A 22,621-nucleotide genomic window follows, 5' to 3' on the forward strand; every position below is an offset into this window, starting at 1 on the left:
GCAGGTGGCCTGTGTTTGGGCATCCCCTGTCCCCAGCGGGTGGGCTCAGTGTGCAGGAGGTCAGGTGACAGGGGGGCAAACCCTCCCTGGCTGCTCCCATCCCTCTGGTGGGCCTCAGGGTCTGCAGAGAATTCCTCTGGCCCTGTGCAAATCTTGCGCTGGGGCTGTCACAAGTGGAGGTGGGACACATGGAGGGGGTCCTGGGGATTGGCACCAGGTAAGCTACTGCCTGCCTGATGAGTACATGTGCTAGAAAAGTGGCTATAGCCCAGCCTGTGGGGAACCAGGAAACAAACTGTGTGGGTGAGAGAGAGAGAGGGAGGGAGGAGAGAAGCTAGAATTACTGTGTGGGTGGGTATGAAAGAGAAAGAGATGAGGAAGAAGAAGGAGGACAGAAAGTGGTTCAGTCTCTACGTAGGTGTGTGACAGTGGGTGTGCAAGAGTGGATATGCCTGTAGGAGAGAATGTGTGTGTGCAGGAGAGATTTTAAAGTGTAGGTATGTGAGCAAAAGAAAATGGAGAAAAGAACATGCTTTTAACCTGTATGTAAGGAAGGGAATATGTGTGCTTGGATGTTTCCAGGTGGGACTGTAGCTCTGTGTGCAAATCTGATACATGTGTCCACATGTGAAAGGTAGGCACACCCGAGTGAGGGGTGTGTGTGTGTGTGTGTGTGTGTGTGTAGGGGTGTACTGGTGTATGCCCCATGCATGGATAGGTAGGTGTCTGAGGGCATGCATATGTGTGCACGTGTGTGCAGATGTGTGATTATATACATGTGTGTATTTGCATAAGAACATGGCGTGGAGATACCATGTGCATATATGCACCCATCTGGGGGGTGTGACCATGTGTGAGTGCATATGTGAGTTACATGTGAGCCTGTGCGTCTTGCTCCCACACCGTTGCCCTCCTATGCTGGTTCCTGTGGAGTGTGGAAGTAAGAGGGGGCGTGGATGGCATCCTGCCCAGCCCCCTGCTCTGTCTACCTTCTCTCCCACAGGCCTAAAGAGGAGGGGTCTTGTCTTTGGCCCAGTGACCGCTGTCAGCTCCTATAACGGCCAGGGGTTCCTCTACCTCAACAGTATAGACACGGCCAGGGGCAGGGTGCATCTGACAAGCCAGATTCACACCCTCATCCCTTCCTTAGGGGCTCAGAGCTTGTCCATTGAGTTGGAAAGGCCTCCAAGGGCTTAGATACCCTGGGCCCCCAATAGCAAATGGCCTGGGGAGGAGGGAAGGTAGCTCTCCCCAAGCCACAGATGCAGGAGGGGCTGGATCAGTAGTGGGGTCCCAGGTCTCCCGAAGTGTATGGGGGGGGGTGAAATATGGCTTGGCAGAATCCCCCACCATCCTCCAGAGCTTGAACAACCTTTTTCCAGCCCTAGGTGGGTGGAAGAACACAGCCTGCTGCCTCGTTTCCATGGTGACAAGGCAGCACAGAAGGTAGTTGAAAGCATGAGCCCAGACCTCCTGGGGTTCAAATCTCTGCTCCTCCACCCACAGGCCTTAGACCGTGACAAGTCACTTAAACTCATTGTGCCTTAGTTTCCTCATCTGTGAAGCAGAGATAAGGAAAGTATGAACTTCATAGGGTTGTTCAGAGGATGAAATGAAGTAACCCATACAAAACAATTAGGACCGTGTGTGGCAGGTGTACCGGGGGGGCAAAAGCCCTGGGTTCCAGCTCTAGCTTTGTACCAACGGACTGTGTGACCTTGGATAGGCTGCTTGCCATCTCTGAGCTTCAGAGTCTCCACAAGATTATCTCCACAATAATCTCACCAGCCCTGCCGGTTATGAGCAGCTGAGGAGACTTCGTGGTAAGGACAGTGGCAGTAGCTCCGGGCTCTCTTGGTGAGCTGTGGACCAACTGTTGCTGGTGGAGGTCCAATCATGAGCCCTACCCGACACTTTCCTGCCCATGTATATTCTCTCCTGATGGCAGGAAACTTGAGCTGCGGGCCGCTGCCTACCTCATCTCTCTGCACCCTTTGCCCCTCCAGCCTGCCGAGGACGACACTCTGCCCTGCTCAGCTGGTACTCAGATGGTGGGTGCCCAAGGCAGAAGATGCCATGACCCATCCTTAAAACTGCCAGGGGGCACTCAAGAGAGGCAGGTATAATTGCGGAAGGACGGGTGTAATTGTCTGAAGATGCTTATAATCCTTTGGCGGTACAGGGAGGAAAACTTTAAAAGGAAGCCCTAATCCACTAATAACCTGGCAGCTCCACCGGCCTCTTCCCTCCGGATCTCCAGGCAGAGAGAAGGGACTCTGGCTGCTCCCTTTCCCGAGGGAGCAGAAAGGCCAGAGTGGGCTCTGACCCAAGACCACCCGGATTTCAACTCTCCTGCAAGACCCAGCTTCCTTCCTGCCTCCACCTCTAAGAAGACTTCCCTGAGACATTCGTCCTAAGGTCGCTCCTGCCCCCTCCATCCTTAGAAATGTTCAGGACAGAACTGGAGGCCATTTGGCTGGACATTAAAGGAATCAATGAACCAGACTGTGAGGAAGAAAAGCGTGACCGTAGTCTCAGCTCCCACACTGACTATGTGACTTTGGGCAAGGGACTTAGGTGTCTGAGCCTCAGCTGTGTCACCTATAAAATGGGGAGATTAATACCTGCCTTGGAAGGCCATAGAGTGAGATGGACGAGAATGGGATACTACAAAATGACCTAGCTCTGTGTGAGGAGCCAACAGAATTCATTGAAGGTGGCCCCTTTCCTGCCTTCACTCATGGTTTCTTCCACCTCAGGAGGTCACAGACGACACTGTCCCCTTGTAACTCCAGAATATGGTGGTGGCCAAGAACAAAGTCCCGTATTCCAAAAACCATGGTTGAATCATGGCATAGTGGCTTACTAGTCAGGAGTCTTAGACAAGTCACCTATGTTCTTTGAGCCTCAATCTTCTCATCTGTGTAACGGAGATAATCGTCGTATGTCCCTCATGGAGATTGTTATGAGGTTAAGTGAAATGATATAGGTAAAGCTCTTAGCACAGTGGGCTTGGCACATAAGGGCTTACTTAACAAATAATGGCTTTCATACTATTGAGTTGGTGATGATCATTTTAATTATTATTAATGCCCATCACGTGATCACTCTAAAATTTCCAAAACACTAACCCAATCTAAGATCACTGCAACCTCACAATAGCTCTGTGAGGTAGAGAGGGCTCCTATTTTAATTTCATTTTCATGAATGAGGAAACTGAAACTCACCAAGGGAAAGCAGTTTGCTGGGGTTTGGCCGGTTGGTATCAGGTCCAGAGCCAGCACCATGGCTCCTGACCCTCAGCCAGGGTCTATGAGAGGGAAGGGAGCAGGTCCTGGGGCTTGCAGGCTCTTGGCGACCTGAGTTTGGGCTGACTCTGGTATGAGGGCCCATCTCCAAGTTCAAGGCTGCTGGGCCCTCCTGGGTCCTCCTTCTTCTTGCCCTTGATGCATTGAAGGCATCTGCTGGAGATCCTGCCCAGCTCCCTGGTGACCCAAGCGTGGGGGAGTGGGGCGGGGGGGGGGGGGCGATGCTGGCCATGGGGGTTGGTCAGAGCCTGGCGAGAATTATTTCAGAAAGGAGAGTGGGCGGGACGGCCGGTGGGATGTCAGCCAGGGCAGCGGCCTTGCCTGCAGAGAAACGAGGTGTTCCTCCAGTTTCCTGACACATTAGCCCTCCCAGGCCTGTGTCCCCCACATGCCCTGTGCCCCCAGCATCTGCTGGTGGCAGCTCCTGCCTCAGTAAGCATGGCTGGGCTCACGTCCTCCCCATCTGGACCCACTTGTGTGTTTCCATGGGCCCAGGCAATGAAGGTAGGTGATCCAGTGTGGGTTTCCCTGTCCTGCCCTGCTCTGCTGTCTCCTGAGCCTGTGGGGAAATGATCTCCCTCCCTCCCTCCTTTCCTTCCTCCCTCCCTTCCTTCTTTCTGTCCCCCTCCCTAACTCCCTCCCTTCCTTCCTTCCTTCCTTCCTTCCTCCTTCCTTCCTTCCTTCCTTCCTTCCTTCCTTCCTTCCTTCCTTCCTTCCTTCCTCCTTCCTTCCTTCCTTCCTTCCTTCCTTCCTTCCTTCCTTCCTTCCTTCCTTCCTTCCTTCCTTCCTACCTTCCTTCTTTCCTTCCTTCCTTCCTTCCAGGTAGTGCACCCTGAACTCTTCCTTATACACTGTCCTTGGGTCCTCGCTGCAGCCCAGGTGACATAGATCCTGCCTCTGTCGTCTCTAATAGATGGGAAACGGGGGCCTGGGGGAGGAATGTGGCCCAGCTCAGCCACCAACAGGCCGAGAGACCTGGAGCAGTCTCTTGCTCACTCTGGGCCTCAGTTTTTCCACCTGCAAAATCAGGAGGTCAGATTGGATCCGAGGCTTTAGGTTGTACCTCAAGAACTCCACGAGGGCAGCAAGCTCATCTGCTTTGCCCAGTGCTGTGTCTCCAGCACCCTCGAGCAGCCGGTGTACAATACGTTCAGTGAGGCAGTACTGCCCCGTCATTGCCTGGAATCCAAGGCCATTTGTTGCCACAAATGATTAAGGGCAGACAAGAGAGAGAGATGGACTTCTGTTTAGCCGAGCATGATCACAGGGCTTTCTCTCGCGGACTTGTCACGTGCCCTCTTTGGCAGAGAAAAGAGTGGGCATAGATGCTGCACAGCTGGATCTGTACGAAACTCCCAGCCCCCTGCCTCTCTCCCCACAGCTGTTAATTGGGGCGTGGCCATGGGACTGTGAGGCACTGTTATGTATCATGGGAAAGTATGGTCAGGAGACCTGTGGGGTCCCGGGTGGGCTCTGGCAGTCCAGGAGGAAAGGGGTGTGAGCTTACCTGGTTTCTGGGCAACCCTGGGCCCAGGGCTGGGGCTGGAGCTGGAGCGGGCTGTCATCACCTGCTGAGCCTTCACCACGTCGTCCCAGTCCTGGCTGGCACTGTTATCATGCTGGGGCCCCCCTCGTGCTTCCCTGGAGCAGCTGGGTGGCTGGATGGCCAGGGCATTGGGCAGCTCTGGTGCCCCTTGGGTGGCTCTGCAAGCTGAGTTGTCCCCATTCCTGTCCTCCTCCAAGTTCACGAGCCCTGCCTCTCCCTGCAGGCCCTCCTCGCTGCTGCTCTCCTCAGCCTCCAAGGCCAGACACCTGTAGCTCCCATCAGGGATCCGGAAGGTGCAAGGCGTAGGCCTGTCTTTGCTGAGTCCACGGGGTGGAGGTGGGAGGTGGGGACCCAGCATGATGCTGCCTCTCCTTAGTGAGGCGGAGAAGCTGGGGCCAGGCCAGCCACCTGTGTGAACACCGGTCTTTGCTCCTCTTGGGGACTCCTCTCTGGCTCTCTGCAGCTTTGTCTTCCTCAGCCAAGTCCCAGAGCTGGGGCAAGGTCCAACCGTGGGGCCCTCCTGGGCTGGGTGGGGTGGTAGGGCCCCAAACCTTCCTCTCAACCTGTGTCTGGTCTGTGAGGCCCTCCTTCAAGATGATCTACCTGCCCAGGGAGAAAAAAAAGAGCAACATGAGACAGTCTGCTGGGTGTTCTGGGCTGAATGTCTGAGACCTGCCCACCTTGAGGGGGCCCTGAGAACTGGCTGGGGCTTGGGGTACAGGTCTCACACACCCATGGAAAAGTCCCAAACTTCAGTCATTCAACATCCCAAATTTTCACTATATCTTTATGCCACCTGACACCTTATTTGCTTAATATTTTTCCATAAATCAACTTTAAATAACTTACTTCTATTACTTCAGATTTATCTTAAGCAATAATTGCAGGAAAACCACAAGTATGTTGTGCTAAGTAATTTCCCCCCTAATACACATTAAATAAATATCTAGTTATTTAAAAATACTTAACTGCCTAGAAAGAATTCCCTCACATGCCTGCAAAGGTACATACACCACAGGAATCACAGGAACGATGGGGCGGAGGACGCAAGGCTGGGGCCAGGGACCCCCGAGGAGGCTGTGCACCAAGGGGGACGGCGGCAGCAGTGTGCTTTTGTGCCCGGGCTTTGAGCTAGACCTCGAGCCCTGCCACCTGTGGAGCTGGCAGCACGTCACATGGCCTCTCTGAACCTCAGCTTGCCCATCTTTAAAATAGGAACTCTAATATTTCCAATGTAGTGTTGTGTGGAGAATTAAGTGAGAAAATGCATGCCGAGGACTCAGTATGGTTTCTGAGATGTAATTTAATACATGTTGGCTATTCTTTTATTACACAAAAATGTCTTGAGCTTTTGTTGATGGCAGACACCATACAAGCTAGTGGGAATACAATGGGGATATGGAAGATGCGGTACTCTAGCTTCATGAAGCCTTAAAATCCGGTGGGGGGAGCTGTGAATGAGAACAAGAACCACAATAATAACAGTACGATTATTTATAAATGTTAACAAAGATGATGATTTCGGAGAGAGGGGACGAGGAGGCTTCTCATAGGGTATGCGGGATGCGGGGAGGGGATGCGTGGGAGAGGAACTTGGGTGGGAGATCTGGCTGGGCTGGGAGGCAGATGGAGAGTGGGTGTGGAGGAAGAGGGAGGAGTCTAGGCGGCAGGTTTGTCTCTCTGGTGACAGGGTGATTTTGTTAATAGAGATCAGGAGTACATGGGAAGGAGCAGGTGTCCAGAGGAGCAGGGAGATGAGTTGGATTTGGCTTCCAAGGGAGATGAGTGTGGTCAGCTCCACGTAGGGGCCTGGAGAGCAGGGGAGAGCTCCAGGCTGGAGACAAAGCCTTGAGAATTATTTGTGGAGGCACAGGGCGGAGGTAGACAAGATGCCCCAGGATGGGCAGCTAGAGCTTAAAACAGGGCCGGTGGCTGTGTACACTGGGAGGGGACCCTGGGATTTATAGATCTTGGTTAACAGATTCCACCACCGCTTAGCTATATAACTCTGGCAAGTATGCACTCTCTGAATCTCATCCTATTGGGAAATGCGGAGAGAAGAACCACCCCCCCCCACACACACACATACTGGCTGGCCATGAATACTGAGAATCCTGAGATGTGATGAAAGTCTGGGGACACTAGTGACCTCAGGGCTTACACTGACCTCGCCTGCTGTGGTACTTGACCTGGAGGTCACTCCTCTGCCCTCCAGGTGGGGTCAGGCCCCCCCACGCCCTACCCCAGCAGGCTGAGCCAAGGCCTCGGCCTCTGGAGAGCTGTGCCAGGAGACTGTGGTAGGCAAGGGGAAAGATAAGTGCATTACCAGGCCCTCGGGCAAATCAGCGCCAACCAGGGAAAGGCAAACAAGCGTCAGAATCAGAAGGGTAACAGGCACCTGTTACGGCAAACTCGGTGGCAGTGAAATGAGCACAAAGAAGCCAACCTTCTGCCCAGAGAAGAACTGAACACCTGTTCCACACTGGGTTATTCACTGAGGTTGTTGAAATAAATCATCACGACAACACTTCAAGAGAGGTACTGCTGTTATCCCATTTCCGAAGTGAGGAAACTGAGGCTCAGACAAGCGAAGTGGCTTGTGCCTAAGTCACACAGCTAGTAAGCGGCAGGGCTCCATCTGAACCCAGCTTTGACACCTTGACCATGAGGGTGGACACAGAGACATGGAAGGGATAACTCTAGCACCTCTCTCCTCTCTGTGCCTTTTCTCACTCTGCAGCTGCTGCCAGGTTTCCACACTTAGAGTGTCACAGAGTGACACTGAATCTCATGAAGAGCCAGTAGAATTCTGAAAAGACCTAACTGGCCATGGGACCTTGGGGCAGGTGCCTTCTGTATCCCTGAGTCCGTTTGCCTCGATGCACAATGGCCGGGGTTGAGCCGGATGATGCCAGACGGTCCATCCAACCCTGGCATTGCAGGATGCCATGATTCTAAGCCCTTGGAGCCCCGCTCCCCACCACCCACCCACACCATTACAGAGCCAGATGGCAACAGGCAGGAGTGGGCGTGGGGGGCAGGGCTCCCTCTGACGCCCCACAGGGGCCTCACCTTGCTCTATCTCTGCTTCCGTTTTGCTGTATTTGACGGTGGCCACGGTTTCCAGGAAAGAAGAGAGAGGCGGAAGAGTTAACTTTCCGCCACCCACACAAATATTTTTGGCTGGCTTTGTCTTTATGTTGCCAAGCCAGGAGGGAGGGGTTGGCAGGAGCACTCCAATGCAAGTCTCCCTCCCGAGGAGGGAGGACTCCCAACACAGCTGGGGGGCCTGGGCAGGCCCCTTGCAGCCTGAGCGCTGGAACACCCACTGAGCTCAGGAGCCCAGGGCAGGGGCAGGGTGGTCAGGACCCACAGCAGGAATGGCAGCTTCCCCTTACTGAGCATCCTCTAGTGCACGGCCAAGCCTTTTACCGAACACTCCCGGGCGGCAGGTGTGTGGGTGCCGCCTACAGATAAGGAAACTGAGGCAAGCAGAGATAAATTCCAAATCCAAAGGCACACCAGTGCTGAGTGGTAGAGCAGGACTTGAGTCCAGCTGCTGGGCTCTGGGCTCTTACCCTCTGCTCTCAGTGGCTGCAGACTAACTCCGGGAACCCCCACAGGGGGCCTGCCTGTGTGGGCACATCTCCAAGGTGGGCAGGAGAGAGCCTGCTCCAACCTCAGCAGAAATAGGAGGGGGTCCTCTAATTCTGGCTCCCCCAGATCCACATCCTCCATCAGGCCGCAGTCTCCAGGGGTACAGAGCCTTGGCAGGCAGGGCTGACACAAAAGGCACAAACCTGTTGTTCTTTTCTCAGAGAAGGCAACTCTGAGCCCAGAGCCAGGGAGGACTCGCCCAGGTTATCCAGCAGGTCAGATGCAAGCTTGGCACTAGGACCCAGGCGCCTAGGCACCTGCCTCCCGCTAAGCCCTGCTCCACCCTGTGGGGTCAGCTTTCCCTCCTCCCTCTCCTGACCTCCCCCAGTCCAAACAGGGTACCCAGCTGAGCTGAGAGTCAGATGCTCTATACTCCCTGTCCATACAGTCAGAGGGCTTGCCCAGATCTCCCGAGGGTGGGCCCAGGGAACATGGCCTTGGGAGCCTCATGTTCCTCCTGCTGTTTGCTATGTGGTGGGAGAGACACTGGCTTTGGAATCAGATCTGGGTTCAAATTCTGACCCTACCATTTAGTGGCTGCCTGACACTGGGCAAGTCTCTTCATATTCCTGAGCTTCAGCTTCCCCAGCTACAAAATGGGTTAAAATAGGACGTACTTTAAAGGGTTGATGTAGGGATTCATTGAAAAACAGAGACTCATTCCTTCACTCTGAAGGGAATGAGGGAGCATTACTGTATGCGGCTCAGCTGCTGGGCTCTGGGGATGAATGTATAGCCAGATGAGTATGCAGCACAGTCTGGCCTCCCCGGATTCCCCATCCCCAGTTCCCACAGCCTGCTCTGTGGCTGCAGGGGAAGGTAGAGGGAGTGAGGGGTGGTGAGGGTCAGGCTTAAGAAGGTGCATTGCAGGGGTCAGGGCAAGGGGTGCCAGTTTTGACTCTCCCACTGACTTAGTGAGTCATGTTGGGGAAAAATCACAGGATCTGATTCTACAGTGGGGAGATGGAAGTAGGCAGAGAGGGGGGAAGCAGCCCAGAAAGACTAGACTCTCATTCCTCTGAAGGCCCTTTTGCCCCAGAAGTCTCCGTACCTAGCCTCCCCACCTGCAGTCCCTTCCTGTCTCCACCCTCTACAGGGTCTAGTCCATTCTTCTGAAGTGCAGCTTTGAATGTGTTGCTCACTTGCTCAAGGACCCTCATGGCTCCCCATTGCTCACAGAATTAAAAAAAAAAAACAGTTGCAAACAAAGGGAAATGCAGATTCAAAGGCAGATCTCATGATTCTTGGCTAAGGGGAAGGAAGGAGGGCTTCCTGGGGATGATGACGCTTCAGTTGGATTTGAAGGACCTTGACCGGAAGTGCTTGGCATTCTGATGGATGGAAGGTACTCTGTCCATTAAGGCCCAGTGAAGGCAAGAAGGCGGGACCATTTGGGGATGAATCTGGAGAAACATGATGGCCTGGATAGGCTGAGGTTACACTTGTGGCAGGGCAGAGGGAGGTAAGGCTGAAAGACAAAATCGCGACAGGCTGTGGTTTCCTAGATTCTCTCTCCTCCTGGCTTGAGAAGAGATGCAGAGGGCAGCCCGATAGGACAAGGGGAGCCACTGCAAGGCCCAATTCTTGGGGGTGGGGCTGGGAGGAGAAGGTGGGAGGCTGAAACGAGGGCTGGCTTGCAGGGATCCCTGCCAGAGGAACATTTTGGAGGAATTTCCTCAACACCTGGCACAGAGCCAGGCACGTAATAACAATAACAATGATAATAGCTGATGTTTATGAAGTGTTTACTATGTCAGGTGCTGTTCCAGACACTTAGTGTGCAGTAACTCATTTGATCCTCATCACAACCCTCTAAGGAAGGTGCTATTATTATCCCACTCTACAGATAGGGAGGTCGGGCTTGTGTGACTCGCCAAGCTCACACAGCTTAAAGTAAGTGGCTGAGTTTATATCCTGACGGTCTAGCTCCAAATAGCACTCATCCATAAGGCTGCACTGCCTAATAGTGTAACTAGTTACTGAATGAATGAATGAATGAATGAGTAGGAAGGATGGGAGGAGGGAAGGTTGGAAGGGAAAGAGGGAGGAGATTATCTCCAACACCTGGTACATTGCCTGGCACATAGTAGTTACTCAATAAATATTTATCAGGTACAGTAATGAGTGCAGGGTGACCGAGGCATTAACTGTATACATAGCCTAGGGGCAAAAATGGAGTTCACGATTATCTTGCTATATGTTCTCAGAAGAGTCACTTTCTTACAGTGGGCCTCCGTTTCTCCAGCTGAAAAAGGCCTTGGGCAAAATGGTTGGTGGGGGTAGAAGCTGCCAAGATGGAAACTATCCCTGGTTCCTCCCTGGACTTGCCCTGTCCCGGCATTTTCCCGTGAGTGAAGTCAGTTCTAGGATATGCAAGCGTGACCACACATTACTGACCCATCCCTCCAGTGCTGCAGCACAGACTGACCAATCCTGCCCTCCTTCCTTCCTGCCTCAGCCTCCAGCCATCTCTGCCCTGGCTGCCCAGCCTGCTCTGACCTCTCCTCCTTCCTCCCTACTTCTCTCACCTCCTCCGTTCCCATCCACCCCCTGGGGAGGAAGGAGCCAGTGTCAGGGGGGCATCATGTGAAGCTGGGGGGAGTTCTGGAGGCGTCAGGAAACCATCCCTTGGTGAGGGGTGAAGGGCTGGGAAGAGCCCCCCAAGCTGGGCATGCTGGGTGGTCTCAGGAGAGATGAGTGTCAGCCGGACCTCAGTTCAGCCTCACAATAGCTGGGTAACCGAACCAGTCACATCAGCTCAACGGATTTCAGTTGCCTTCTTGGTAGAATGGCGACTCATTCATTTGTTCCTTCATTCATTCGACACGTACTCACTGCTGAATGCCCGCTATGTGCCATCGGCTATTTTAAGCACTGGTGGTACACAGTGAACAAAAAAGAAAAAGGCCCTGCCCACGTGAAGCTCACATGTTAGTTGGGGTGGATGGTTAATAAATAAATAAGAAAGCATGTCAGATGGTGGTAAGTACAATGGAAAAATAATTAAGCAGGAAAGGGAAGCAGGGACTGCTGTGTATTAGGAGGACAGAGAAAACAGTGATATTAATATGAAAAACCTTGACAGATGCCATTCTGTATTTTTATGGCATATGTATTTCAAGTTCACAATTATGTTAAATTCTCATATGCAATTATAAATACATAAAATCAACATTAGGTGGCAAACTTGGGAACATAAGCCCCGCAAACCTCTGAGAGATTTATTTCTTATGCTAATATTCTGATTATGCAATTGTTCATTTCATCTTCCACTACAAACAAATCTACCGTTTAGGATTGAATATTTTTATAATCCTGGATATAAAAATATGATTTTGCATATTAACATTATCTCTTTGAAAACATTCTTTTCCAAGTTCATTAAATTGAGAGTGTCCCCTCGATGTAAAACATGAACTTGATAACAATACTGATGTCATAGAGTTGTGAAGATTAAATCAGGTAACATGTATAAGTACTTGATAAGATGCAGCTTATTGAGATCATTATTATTTCTCTTCAGGGGTGACTGGGGATATAATCATACCATTTATTGCATATAGACTATGTATTGGGCACCGAATTCATACTACTATCCCCATTTAACAGATGGGGGTAATGGAGGCCAGGAGGATGAGTCTGCCCGTGGTTCCAGAGCAGGAAAACAACTAGCCAGGACTTTGAGGGTGCCTGGGACCTGACCTGGCCACTTGGGGGCTCCCTGAGGGTCTGGCCTTGGCTCTGCCACGCCCTCTGTGACCTGGGCCACATCCCTCTACTCCGCGGCCTCGGTGCCTCCGAACCACACAATTGCAAGGCTGAGCTTGGGGGCTCCAAGTGGCTCTCCTGCTGTGGATTGCCCATGAATCCCAGCACCCAGGATGCTGGAGGACTCGAGCCTGTTCCAAATGGACTCGCCAAATCCAGCCCGCTCACAAAATCAGCCAAGTCCCATGCACGTCACGTCTATTTCTGCCCTGCTGGGTTTATAAATACGTGGGCCAGGGAACCAGCTTCGGCAGAACCGGAGAGACTGAAGTCATGGCTATAAATATAGGGCCAAGGCTGTCTGGGGTCAGGTGGGGGATGCCGGAGGGTCAAGGCCGGCCTGAAAAACCACACCCCAGCAGTCCTGCATGCAGTCCAGTCTCCTGGAAACACAAGAGAAAATGGAGGCGCCAGGGGCAGGGACTTGCCCAAGGCCATATGGGCAGTGAGGGTCTGAGGTGGGCTTGGAGCACAAGGCTCCTGGCTCTGAATAGAGGCTGCTCCTCGCGCCACCTACTGTCCTTGCTCATAAGTACCCCTCACCCCGCCCTGCGGCTCTCTCCAGTTGAACAAACGCGTGATATTATGATTTAAGTTCATAAAATAAGCTTCTGCTAATCACATACTGCTTTTTATCTGTGCGATATATTGGGGTTCTCAAAAATTTCAGTTGAGAAAGAGTTCTATGATGAAAAACTCAGGAAGTGACGAACCATATCTACCTCCCCCTCAGTAGGACTCCCCCACATAGCAGCGTGGCCCAGCCCTGAGCTGAAGCCTGCCGAACTGACCCAACAGCCGACCCTGTGAGTGTCTTCCCAAGTCTGCACTTGATGACATAACTCTGATAGCTCAAAATTGGCCATGGTGGGAGTTGTTACGTCATAGAGATGGGCAGATGCTACAAATCAGGCAGCTTCCCCCCCCCCCGCCCCCCCGCCCCACCGGAGAGCCAGTTGTTAACATTTATCAGCACACCACTGCTTATGACCATGGCTAGTGAATCCCTACTCCACCTGTTTCCTGGCTGGCTGGCCTCGGGCCAGTTCTCTATCTGACCTCTGTGAGCCCCCATTTTTCCATCTGTAAAGTGGGGAACCATACCACATCTACAGCATAGCTACTGTAAGGCTAAATGAGCTTGTACTCCTAAGGGTTAGCACAGTGGGTTTCCAAACCTGTCTGCATGTTAGAATCCCCGGAGGACTTTTTACACACACCAAAGCCCCGGCCATCCCCCAGGCCAATTCAGTTACAGCCTAGGGAGGTATGACCCGGGCACCAGTGTATTTGGAAATTTCCCAGGTGATTCCAACATGCAGACAGGTTTAGGAACCACTGGCTCACATTGCCTGCCTCTTGGCAAGCACTTGGCTGCTGTTCCTGTCCAGGAACCAGGAGAGAGAAGGGGGCAGTGGTGGGGGATTTTGTTTGTTTGTTTGGTCTATTTAAAGGCCCAGTCTGCCTAAAGTGTGCAGGAGTTGCTGCCTTGAGGGACCACGGAAGGAGGGTCTTTGCCCTCTCCCTTCCAGATGTGCTCTTGGACACCCCACACGCTCCAGAGCAGATGGGCACAAGCTTATACACCCTAAGGAGGCCTCACTTCATTTGGTACTCCACTGGCCAGCTGGGAGATGAACAAGCCTCAGCCAGGCCTCTCCCTCCCCTCCTAGAGAGAATCAGGCTGGCTCTTCTCAACCCACAGGCCAAGGATCCACGAAGCTTGGCTTAGCCTGGGAGACAGCAAGCTGCTGACTTGGAAGACTCAGATTAAGAATAGAGATATCAGTGCTTATGCCAAGGGCTTGGGGCCTTAGCCCAGCTTTGCCCTGGACCACCACCATTGAAAATCAGTAGTAAAAATAAGCATAATAGAGGCCAGTATGTATTGGATTCTTCCTGCGCACTAGGATATACCACATAAGCACCTTGACAGTCTAGTATAGAGCTACACTCTCCAATCCAGTGGTCACTAGTGCCCTGCACTACCAAGCCCTTGAGATGTGGTGAGTTCAGATTGAGATGTACTGTCAATGAAGGATACTACCAGATTTCGAAGATTTTGTACCCAAGGAAGAATGTAAAATGCCTAACATTGATAACTTTTTAAGGATTTATTACATGATAAAATGATGCTATTGTGAACTTCAATAAATGTATTATTAAAATAAATTCCCTGAGTTCTTTTTTTTCCCACCTGTTGATTTTTACTTGTGTAGCATGGCTGCTAGAAAATTTAAAATTACATATGTACTTGCATTATTTCAACAAACAGTGCTTGCATGGAGGTCAGGAAGACCTACTCTCTAGTGCCACAGTCCTGGGCTTTGGATCCTATTCTGTACTCTGCACTTACCAGCTGGGAGACCTTGGACAAGTTATATAACAGTGCCTCAGTTTCCTTATCTGTCAAATTAGGATAATAATCATAATTACCTCTTGTGACTTTGGTGTGGATTTAGCATCCTGGCACGGACAAAGAACCCTTAAAAATCAGCAATCAGGGGACCATCTGGCACTTGGCTAGGTGATTTCCTTGGATTATCTCATGCCTCATTAGGTGCCGAGCTCCCTGTCACTGGCGGTGACCAAGCAGAGGCTGGGAAACTCCTTGGCAGGCTGCTCTAGAGGTGGTCAGAAAATTGAATGTTGGGGGCAGGGGGGAGGCACTGGATGAAATGGTCTTTGAAGGTGGCTCCCGGCACTGCTTTGTGCTGCTGTCTGAACCTTGTTTAGTGTTCTCCATTAATCCCCTTCTCCACTATATCCTTTCCTTTCCCAAATTTTCACTCAACCCAACTGATTATAATAAACACTCATAGGTGCCCCGCGGGCCAGAGTCCCACAGGACACTCTGGGGGAAAAACGAAGGTAAAGCAGACGTTGTTCCTGCCTACAAGCAGTCCAAGTGTGGGCAGAGGGCCTGAGGCAGCAGCTTGGATATTTATAATACTAGGTGGGAGGCGACAAGGGCCATGAGCAGCTACCTAACCGCTCCAAGCCTCAATTCCTCCATCTGTAAAATGGGGCCAATGACAGAACCACCTTCTAGGACTTGTTGTGGGAGAAGCATTTGGCACCATGCCGGGCACACAGATGAGCTCAGGAAGTGTTGGTCATCATTCCGGTATGAGAGAACATACCCAGCCCCTCCGGGACCCCTCATCTTCAGCACCCCCTGTGGGAGGAGCCAAAGAGGGGAGACACTGGTGCACAGTGGCCGAATATTGGGCCTGGAAGGGAGCTAAAGCCCCCATCTGATTCTTGAATTCCCTTTCCCTAAGGGTCCCCAGCCTCGGCTCGTTCACCTCCGGGGTTGGGGGCCTCACTTTCCCCAGGGGAAGTTCCTTCATTCCATCTTAAGTGCCCCTTTTCTATAGAGATGAAATCTCTCTTCTGGTAGCTCCCTCCACACCACCCCACTGATCGTAATCCCATCATCTGAGCGGGACAGAACAACTTCAGCCCTCTTTTCTATTCCTTCCTCCCTTTAACCATTCCATCCAGGAAAGAATTCTCTGACCTCTTCCCAGCCCATCCACCCCCCCTCTACTGTCAGCTCAGGCTGTCAGATTCTCAGAAGGGAACTGACCCCAATATTCCCAGGAAAACCAAACCAGTACAGACGATGGCAAGACCATCACCACCTTCACTTCGGACATTCTATCATTATCAGTGCAGTCAAGCATCCATGAGCCTTTTTTTCCCTTTCTTTCAACAGCCGTTATCTCTGCTAGGTCGTATTGTCCCCATGGAACACAAAGACCTCACTTTATAACTGCTACTATCATGCCACATCCCCCACACCCTGGACCTGCGCTGTTGGCATTGTGAGTCCGATGGAGGATTCTGATCTGTTTTAGTTAGTTGGACCCTCTATGGGAAGGATTCTCCGTGAGTGCTTGAGTCAAGTTAAAAGAAAATAATAATCATCACCAACAAGCCCCCCTCCTGCCAGCACATACATGCACATACAGGATAAAATAAAATAATGGAAGGGAAACATGTTTTGTCAACAGTTATCCAAAGCTGTTATTAAGGAAACTCAGAACACGCTTATCCAAGCAATGGCTGACTGGCTGAACAAGCCTGAGACGTGGGGCACCGGACACACAGGTTTAGTGGGTAGAGCTACAGTCTCAGGGGTCAGCGCAGGTGGGGGAAAGGGGGCTGCGGCAGAAGATGCCAAAGGAGGAGGCTGGAGGTGCAAAGTCTGACCCTGCCGATGTGGTAGTCTGTCCCTCCCTGACCCCCCACTTCTCCTCTCCCCTGAAGCCTTGGCTCAGCACACACAAAGACATCCAGCCCCGCTCCTTCCACTCTCTGTGACCAAGGGCAGGGCACTTCCCTTCCCTGGGCCTGAGAAAGCGGCAACCTCAGCTTGCTGCTTCACATGGCATGGGCAGTGGGGGCCCAAGTGCTGAACCAGAGCCGCAGCCTAGCGTCCCCAGAGACAGTGGAGGGGGGCCAGTGCTCAGTCAATGGGCCCCGTGCTCTGGGGGCCTGCCTCGGTTGGGGAGGGGGGGGTCACTGGATAAACTGCGTGACGTTGGCTGAGTTACTTTGCCTCTCTGAGTCTGTTTTCCCATATACAAACCAGGGCTAATTACAGTGCCCACCTCACTGGGCTGCTGTGAGGACTGAAACTGGTTCATATAAGTAAAGGGCTTGAAGCTCACCGGTAAGTACACAGTATGTGTTATTGTGGTTGCAGTGAAGGGCTGAGCGAGGGATTCCAGAAACCCTCCATCTCAGCACCTGCCCTCCAGCTCAGAGCTGCCGCACCACGTGCGTGCATGTGTGCGTGTCTGTGTGTGACTGTAAGCGTGTGCGCGTCTGTGTGTGGCTGTATGCGCGCGCGTGCGTCTGTGTGTGACTGCGCGTGCGCGCTTGTGTTTGTGTGTGACTGTATGCGTGCGCGTCTGTGTGTGACTGTATGCGCGCGCGTGTCTGTGTGTGATTGCGCGCGCGTGTCTGTGTGGGACTGCATGCGCGCGCGCGTCTGTGTGGGACTGCATGCGCGTGCGCGTGTCTGTGTGACTGCGCGCGTGCGTCTGTGTGTGACTGTATGCACGTGCGCGTCTGTGTGTGACTGTATGCGCGCGTGCGTCTGTGTGTGACTGTATGCGTGTGCACGTCTGTGTGTGACTGCGCGCGCGTCTCTGTGTGACTGTATGCGCGCGCATCTGTGTGTGACTCTATGCGCATGTGCGTCTGTGTGTGACTGCATGCGCGTGTGCGTGTCTGTGTGTGACTGTATGCGCGCGTGCGTGTGTGTGTCTGTGCATCTGCGGGTCTGCATGCCTGTGTTAGCTGTGCATGCATGTCTGTCTCTGCATGTGTGTGCGCGCATGTGTGCGTGTGTGTGCGTGTGAGGGGCGGCTGCAGAGTCCATGTGCAATGCTGCTGGGAGTGGCCCAGGAGGCGGCTCCGCCAGACCAAACAACCCCGGTGCTCCAGGCTCCAGGCTTTTCTCTCTGTTTGCTTGCTTTCTCTCCTTTCCGGTTCCCCTGTAACTGGTTCCTGCTCCCTGGGAGTGGAGCTGGAGGGAGGCCCTGGCAGGGTAGGCACAGGGCCCTCCCCGCACCCCCCCCAAGCTTTCCTGGCCGCTGCTTCACCGCTACAACCCCACACAGGCCCCTTCCCTCTCTGAAGGGGTTCTCGGGCTTCCCGTTCCCTCCCGGAGGAAGGCAGCCCGTGAGCCTGCGGACGACGCTAGGATGAGCCCTGTCATGCCCGCCCCCTGCCCAGGACGGGGCCCAGCGTTCCCCCAGGAGTTAGTGTCTGTGGCTCCATCTGGGGCCAGTCCCCGGGGAGCAGCCATCCTGGGGCCTCCCTGAGCTTCCTGCCACCCATAAAGGCTGGGGCCCTGCCCAGGGACTAGAGGGACTATTTGGGAGCATTCTGAGGGGCGAGGGCCGCTGAGGCCAGCCAGGCCCCAGCCCCAGGCCTCCAGGTCCCCGTTCAGCCGGGGCGGTGGTCACTGCTGGGTTGGCTCACTTAACCCCCACAGACGCCTTCCGAGGCGGGTGCTGCCCCGGCCCCAATTCTACAGATGAGGAAATGGAGACTCAGAGAGGTCCGTGGGCTGCTCGAAGTTACAGAGCCGGTGTGGACAGGGCTGGGCCTGGAGCCCGAGCCTCGGAAAGAGTGGGTGCTCTCCCCTCCTCCCCAGGCAACCACTCGTGGTCCTGTTCTCCCCTTCATGAGGGGGTGGCAACCTGGTCCTCTGACGTCAGCAGAGTCACTGACCGGCCCGATACGGGCGCCAGGCACAGTGTGTGCAGGGGCGTCTGCATCGTCATCTCAGGGGGCTTCGTGACAACCCATTTTACAGATCAGGAAAGCAGAGCGGAGAGAGGAGCAGGACCCCGCCAGGTCTCTCAGCCACAGCAGGAGCAGAGCGCAGATCCACCTGACCGCTTCTCTTCCTTCTCTTTTTTCCTACCCCCATAGCAAATGCCACCTTTTCCCTTTGCCTGAAGTTGATGTCATCACCGGTAGACCGGGCTGCGACTCTGCAGGGAAAGTGCCTTGCCATCACACACACCCTGTCTCTGGAAATCGAGGCAAAATCTAAGGAGGTGGAGTGCCCAGGGCGTCCCTGTGGCTAGGTTTAACTAGAATCCTCTGCCCCCCATCGGAACCCACTGTTCAGCACAGCAAGTGTTACATGTTTATGTGGATGCTGTTTGTATGAATAGTTTCGTCTTCTAAATGGGCAATGTTACTTTAGGAAGCGTTGTTCTTTAAAGCAGGGCCACTTCCCGCTCCCTGGCCAGGCAGATCTCTCTATAACGATGCCCAGAGAGCTGCCCAGTGCAACATAAAGTAGGCGTCTGTGTGCCCTTGGCCTTGGGTGTAGCTGTTGGTAGTTCCGCAGGACCCACAAGGCCACTGAAGGCCACCTAGAAAGTGATAAGTTCTGAAAGCAGGGACTGTACCTCTGACCCTGGTCAGCTGCTTCTGTGGGATTTGAAATAGCTGATCCAGGCCCTAAGGGAACCTGGTCCCAAGGAATGTGGACAACTCCATGTGGCTCACCCATGCTCCAGGGAGCCCAACCCTAAAACTCACAATCTTCTAGAGGAACAAGAACCCCCTAGAAGTAGATGGATGGATGTTGCTCCATCCTCAGACAGAGCTAGGGAATGACTGCAGCCTTGCTGAGAACAATGCCTCCTGAGGCTGGTGTGGACACCGAGGCCCTGGGAGTGAGAGGAACATGCCCTGGGCTCCTTCCTCTGCACCTGCTGCCTCCCCAAGAAGGGATCCTGAATCCATCCCCACCCAAAGATGCTGTCCACATCCTTGAGCCAATGTGAGGTGCCCTCTGCCTGCTGCAGAATGAGACAGGAAAGGACAGTCTCAGAAGCTGTGCCTGTAACCGGGCAGGGTAGCGCTTGCCTAGAGTCAGTGATGAGACAAATCACCAATTAGGATCCATGGATAAACAGTCATTGTCATGAGTAACAGTAACAGCATCAGCAAGCCACTTAGTAAGGAGGGCATATGTGGGGGCACATCCTTAAGGACACTAGCTCTAAGCACCCCAGCCTGGAGAAGCGACCGAAGGACTCTACCCAGGGGCTCCCCACACCCCCCTGCATCCTCCCAGGGCACCCCTCCCAGGGGAGGTCCTGGGTTGGCGCATAAAACACAGCCAAGTAGCCAGGGAGCCAAGGCTGAATGGCAGGAAGGCTGAAGCCAGGGTGGCCCCTCGCTTAACCACCCAACCCAGTGATTCAAAGCAAGGCTGAGGCCGGATAAAGCACTTGAAAATGTCAGTCAGGGAACAATCTCTTTCCCAAATTCTCTGCCTTTGACCTTGGGCACCCAGCCCCGACCTTGGGATGGGCTCATCTTTTTCCCAGCTCTGCCCATTTCATCCCTTGTCCCTTCTCAAACACACACACACACACACACACACACACACACACACACACAGAGTGTGTGTGTGTGTGTGACAACTGGGCTTTTTACTCTAATGACAGAATTATAAAACTGCTAATTTGTGGGGGCCAAAGGATGGTTTACAAGCAGATCACAGTGGATCCTAGACAGCCCAAACCAATATTCTTCTGGGCATTTAAAATGAGAGAAGAACCAAAAGTTGCCAAAATGGACAGGACCCTGGGGACCTTCTAGCAGTCCCCTGTCTTCATTCCTTTGAGGAGTTTATACTTTCATCTAATGTATTTTTATGTATTTTTCCCTCATGTAGGTGAAAATAACACACAAGCCTTGTGAAAACGAAAATTAGTAGTCCACGTGGCACCATGTCCTGAGCTGCCAGGGGCAGCACATTCCACACTCGGAGAAATACTGTGTTGGCCCAAACCTGCCATTATAGGGATGGGGAAACTGAGGCCCAGGAAAGAGAAGAGACCTGTCCAACATCCACCGAAAGGAAGGGGTGGGCCACCCCAAGAACCCAGAGCCCTGCTCCCAGCGAGTCTCTTTCGGGAGAGAAGACCCAGGACTCAGGTCACTGGGTCCCCCAGGTGCCCTCGTTTGTCACAGCATCTGAGGTCAGCCTCTGGCCTCTTCCCCAAGGCCTGGCCCTTGTCCCCGTTGTTTTCCTCTGACCCCTTCTGGCGCTGTCAGCCCCCACTACCGTCTCCCTGATGCTGTGGGAAAGCTGTCCCCTCTCTTGCTTTCCTCACCTTCCTTGGCGACAGTGAAGATGCCATGCTCCTGGAAGTGCGCCCTCTGAAAAAGATGACAACAGACGTGGGAGAAGAGGCCATTCTCGGCCCCTTGCTCTGTGCCTCAGCCTTTCTTTCTGGGAAATAGGCAGAGGTTTGCGGGTGTGAGAAAGGCTGAACTGGGCTGGAGGAAAAGAAAGGAAGGAGGATGGTGGCCACAGGGGTGTCCCTGCATAGAAGGACCAGCACCAACTCAGCTGGGGTGCCTGCTCACCCCAAAGGACCCCTCCAGGAGGCAGCCAGCACCCTCCCAGGCTCTGGGAGATGGGTAGGAGCAGACTCCTACCAGGCCAAGGAGGGAGGCCAGTCTGGCCCTGTGAACGGGGCCACACCGACCTACAGACATGCTCACACACACACTCATCTGTGTAACATGCACACACATAGAACTCAGACATTCGCACACACTTCTTGACATGCTCTCATTTGTACAGATGCAAAAGACCCCAACCGTTCCTACCCCACCACCCACCCTGGGCACATAGCGGGGCCAGCCTGCCTCTTCCCTCCCCCCGCCCCCCCCCCGCCCCCCGCCTGCCCCAGTCCCCAGCCCCAGGCTTGGCGGCGTCTCTGTCCTGCTGCCTGGGAGACACATGTGGTTTCAGTTAGCAGCAGAGCGGGCATTTCCGTCCCAGACAGCCGGGCCCTGCCAGGGCCCCGGCCCCACAGGCGCCCACCAGAAAAGCCACCTTGACCCCCGCTCCTCCACTGGACATCCGGGGGACCCCAGAGGGCCCTCTCCCCTGGAAGACCTCGCTCTCCTCTCCCACGGTCTCCCCTCACCTGGAGCCAGAATCCGCACCCACGCGTGCAGGCACCAGCTATGCCCGGGCCTCCGGCCACAACTGCCCGCCTGCCTCCTCACTCTCGCTCTGTCTCGGAGCAGGCTGAGCGAGATGGAAGGAGGGCAGGGTGTCAGGGGGGCGGGCGGGAGGGAGGGGAGGGGGCGTGTGGAAATGAAACTTTAATAACAGAGCCCCTTTTGTTTCCGAGCATATGGGATATTTCATACATACTGAAGACATTAGCCGTCTATATTTTTAAGGGCTCCGGCTAAAGGATGAATAAATACAGCCCATATTCCACTCGGCAAACACGCACATGGAGTGCTGACTTCTGGAGCATTTCAAAACCCGAAGAGAAAGCCCCCAGTGACACCGGACACTTAAAAATAAATATGTTTCCAAAACCTCGGGCTCGCTTTGCCCCTCTTATAGCCACCTGGAGGCCTTGGGGCTCCTTTCCTCCCACCACCCTCCCTGCATCCCCTCTACCTTCTATTTCAGAGCAAGGAAGCAAGCCCCTGGAATCAAGCCTCCATCCCAGGTCTCCTTCCCAGTACTCCCCCTCCCCCAACTCCCAGCAAGACCCCAGAGTGTCAGAGTTCCAAAAAAGCTTAGAAATCTTTGCCTTGTCATTTCTGAGAAAGGGCACCAAGGCCCAGAAAGGGGCAGGGACTTGCCTGAGGTCACACAGCAAATCAGGATCTTGAGCCAAGGGGCAGTGCCTTCTTCTTTTAATAAAATGTATCCCCCACTTCCCTACCTCGGGATGGGGGTGGGAAGACCCCCAAGACCCCAGAAGGAGGGCCAAGGTATGGGCTGGGAGCATGCCGGCCTGCCTTTCCCACTGGA

The 22,621-nt window shown here is 53.5% G+C and overlaps 1 protein-coding gene across 4 annotated transcripts in view; it reads right to left on the minus strand.

Annotated features, from left to right (window-relative positions):
• The window catches only part of SYNPO (synaptopodin), a 54,194-nt gene extending 32,032 nt beyond the window's left edge, over window positions 1-22,162 (minus strand). Inside the window, exons 1-2 of one of the 4 annotated variants that reach the window (XM_027604935.2) lie at window positions 21,771-22,162; window positions 4,816-5,457 (exon numbers count right to left, since the gene is read on the minus strand). In XM_027604935.2, coding sequence (XP_027460736.2) covers window positions 4,816-5,212 — 397 coding nt within the window. In that variant the 5' untranslated portion in view covers window positions 5,213-5,457; window positions 21,771-22,162. Of the gene's footprint in view, window positions 1-4,815; window positions 5,458-20,945; window positions 20,961-21,770 lie in introns of those variants that run through there. The other 3 variants (XM_035727584.1, XM_035727585.1, XM_035727590.1) reach the window with 3 other exon arrangements.
• Window positions 22,163-22,621: the final 459 nt, after the last annotated feature.

This window comes from Zalophus californianus, chromosome 5 (genome assembly GCF_009762305.2).
Source record: "Zalophus californianus isolate mZalCal1 chromosome 5, mZalCal1.pri.v2, whole genome shotgun sequence".
NCBI lineage: Eukaryota > Metazoa > Chordata > Mammalia > Carnivora > Otariidae > Zalophus > Zalophus californianus.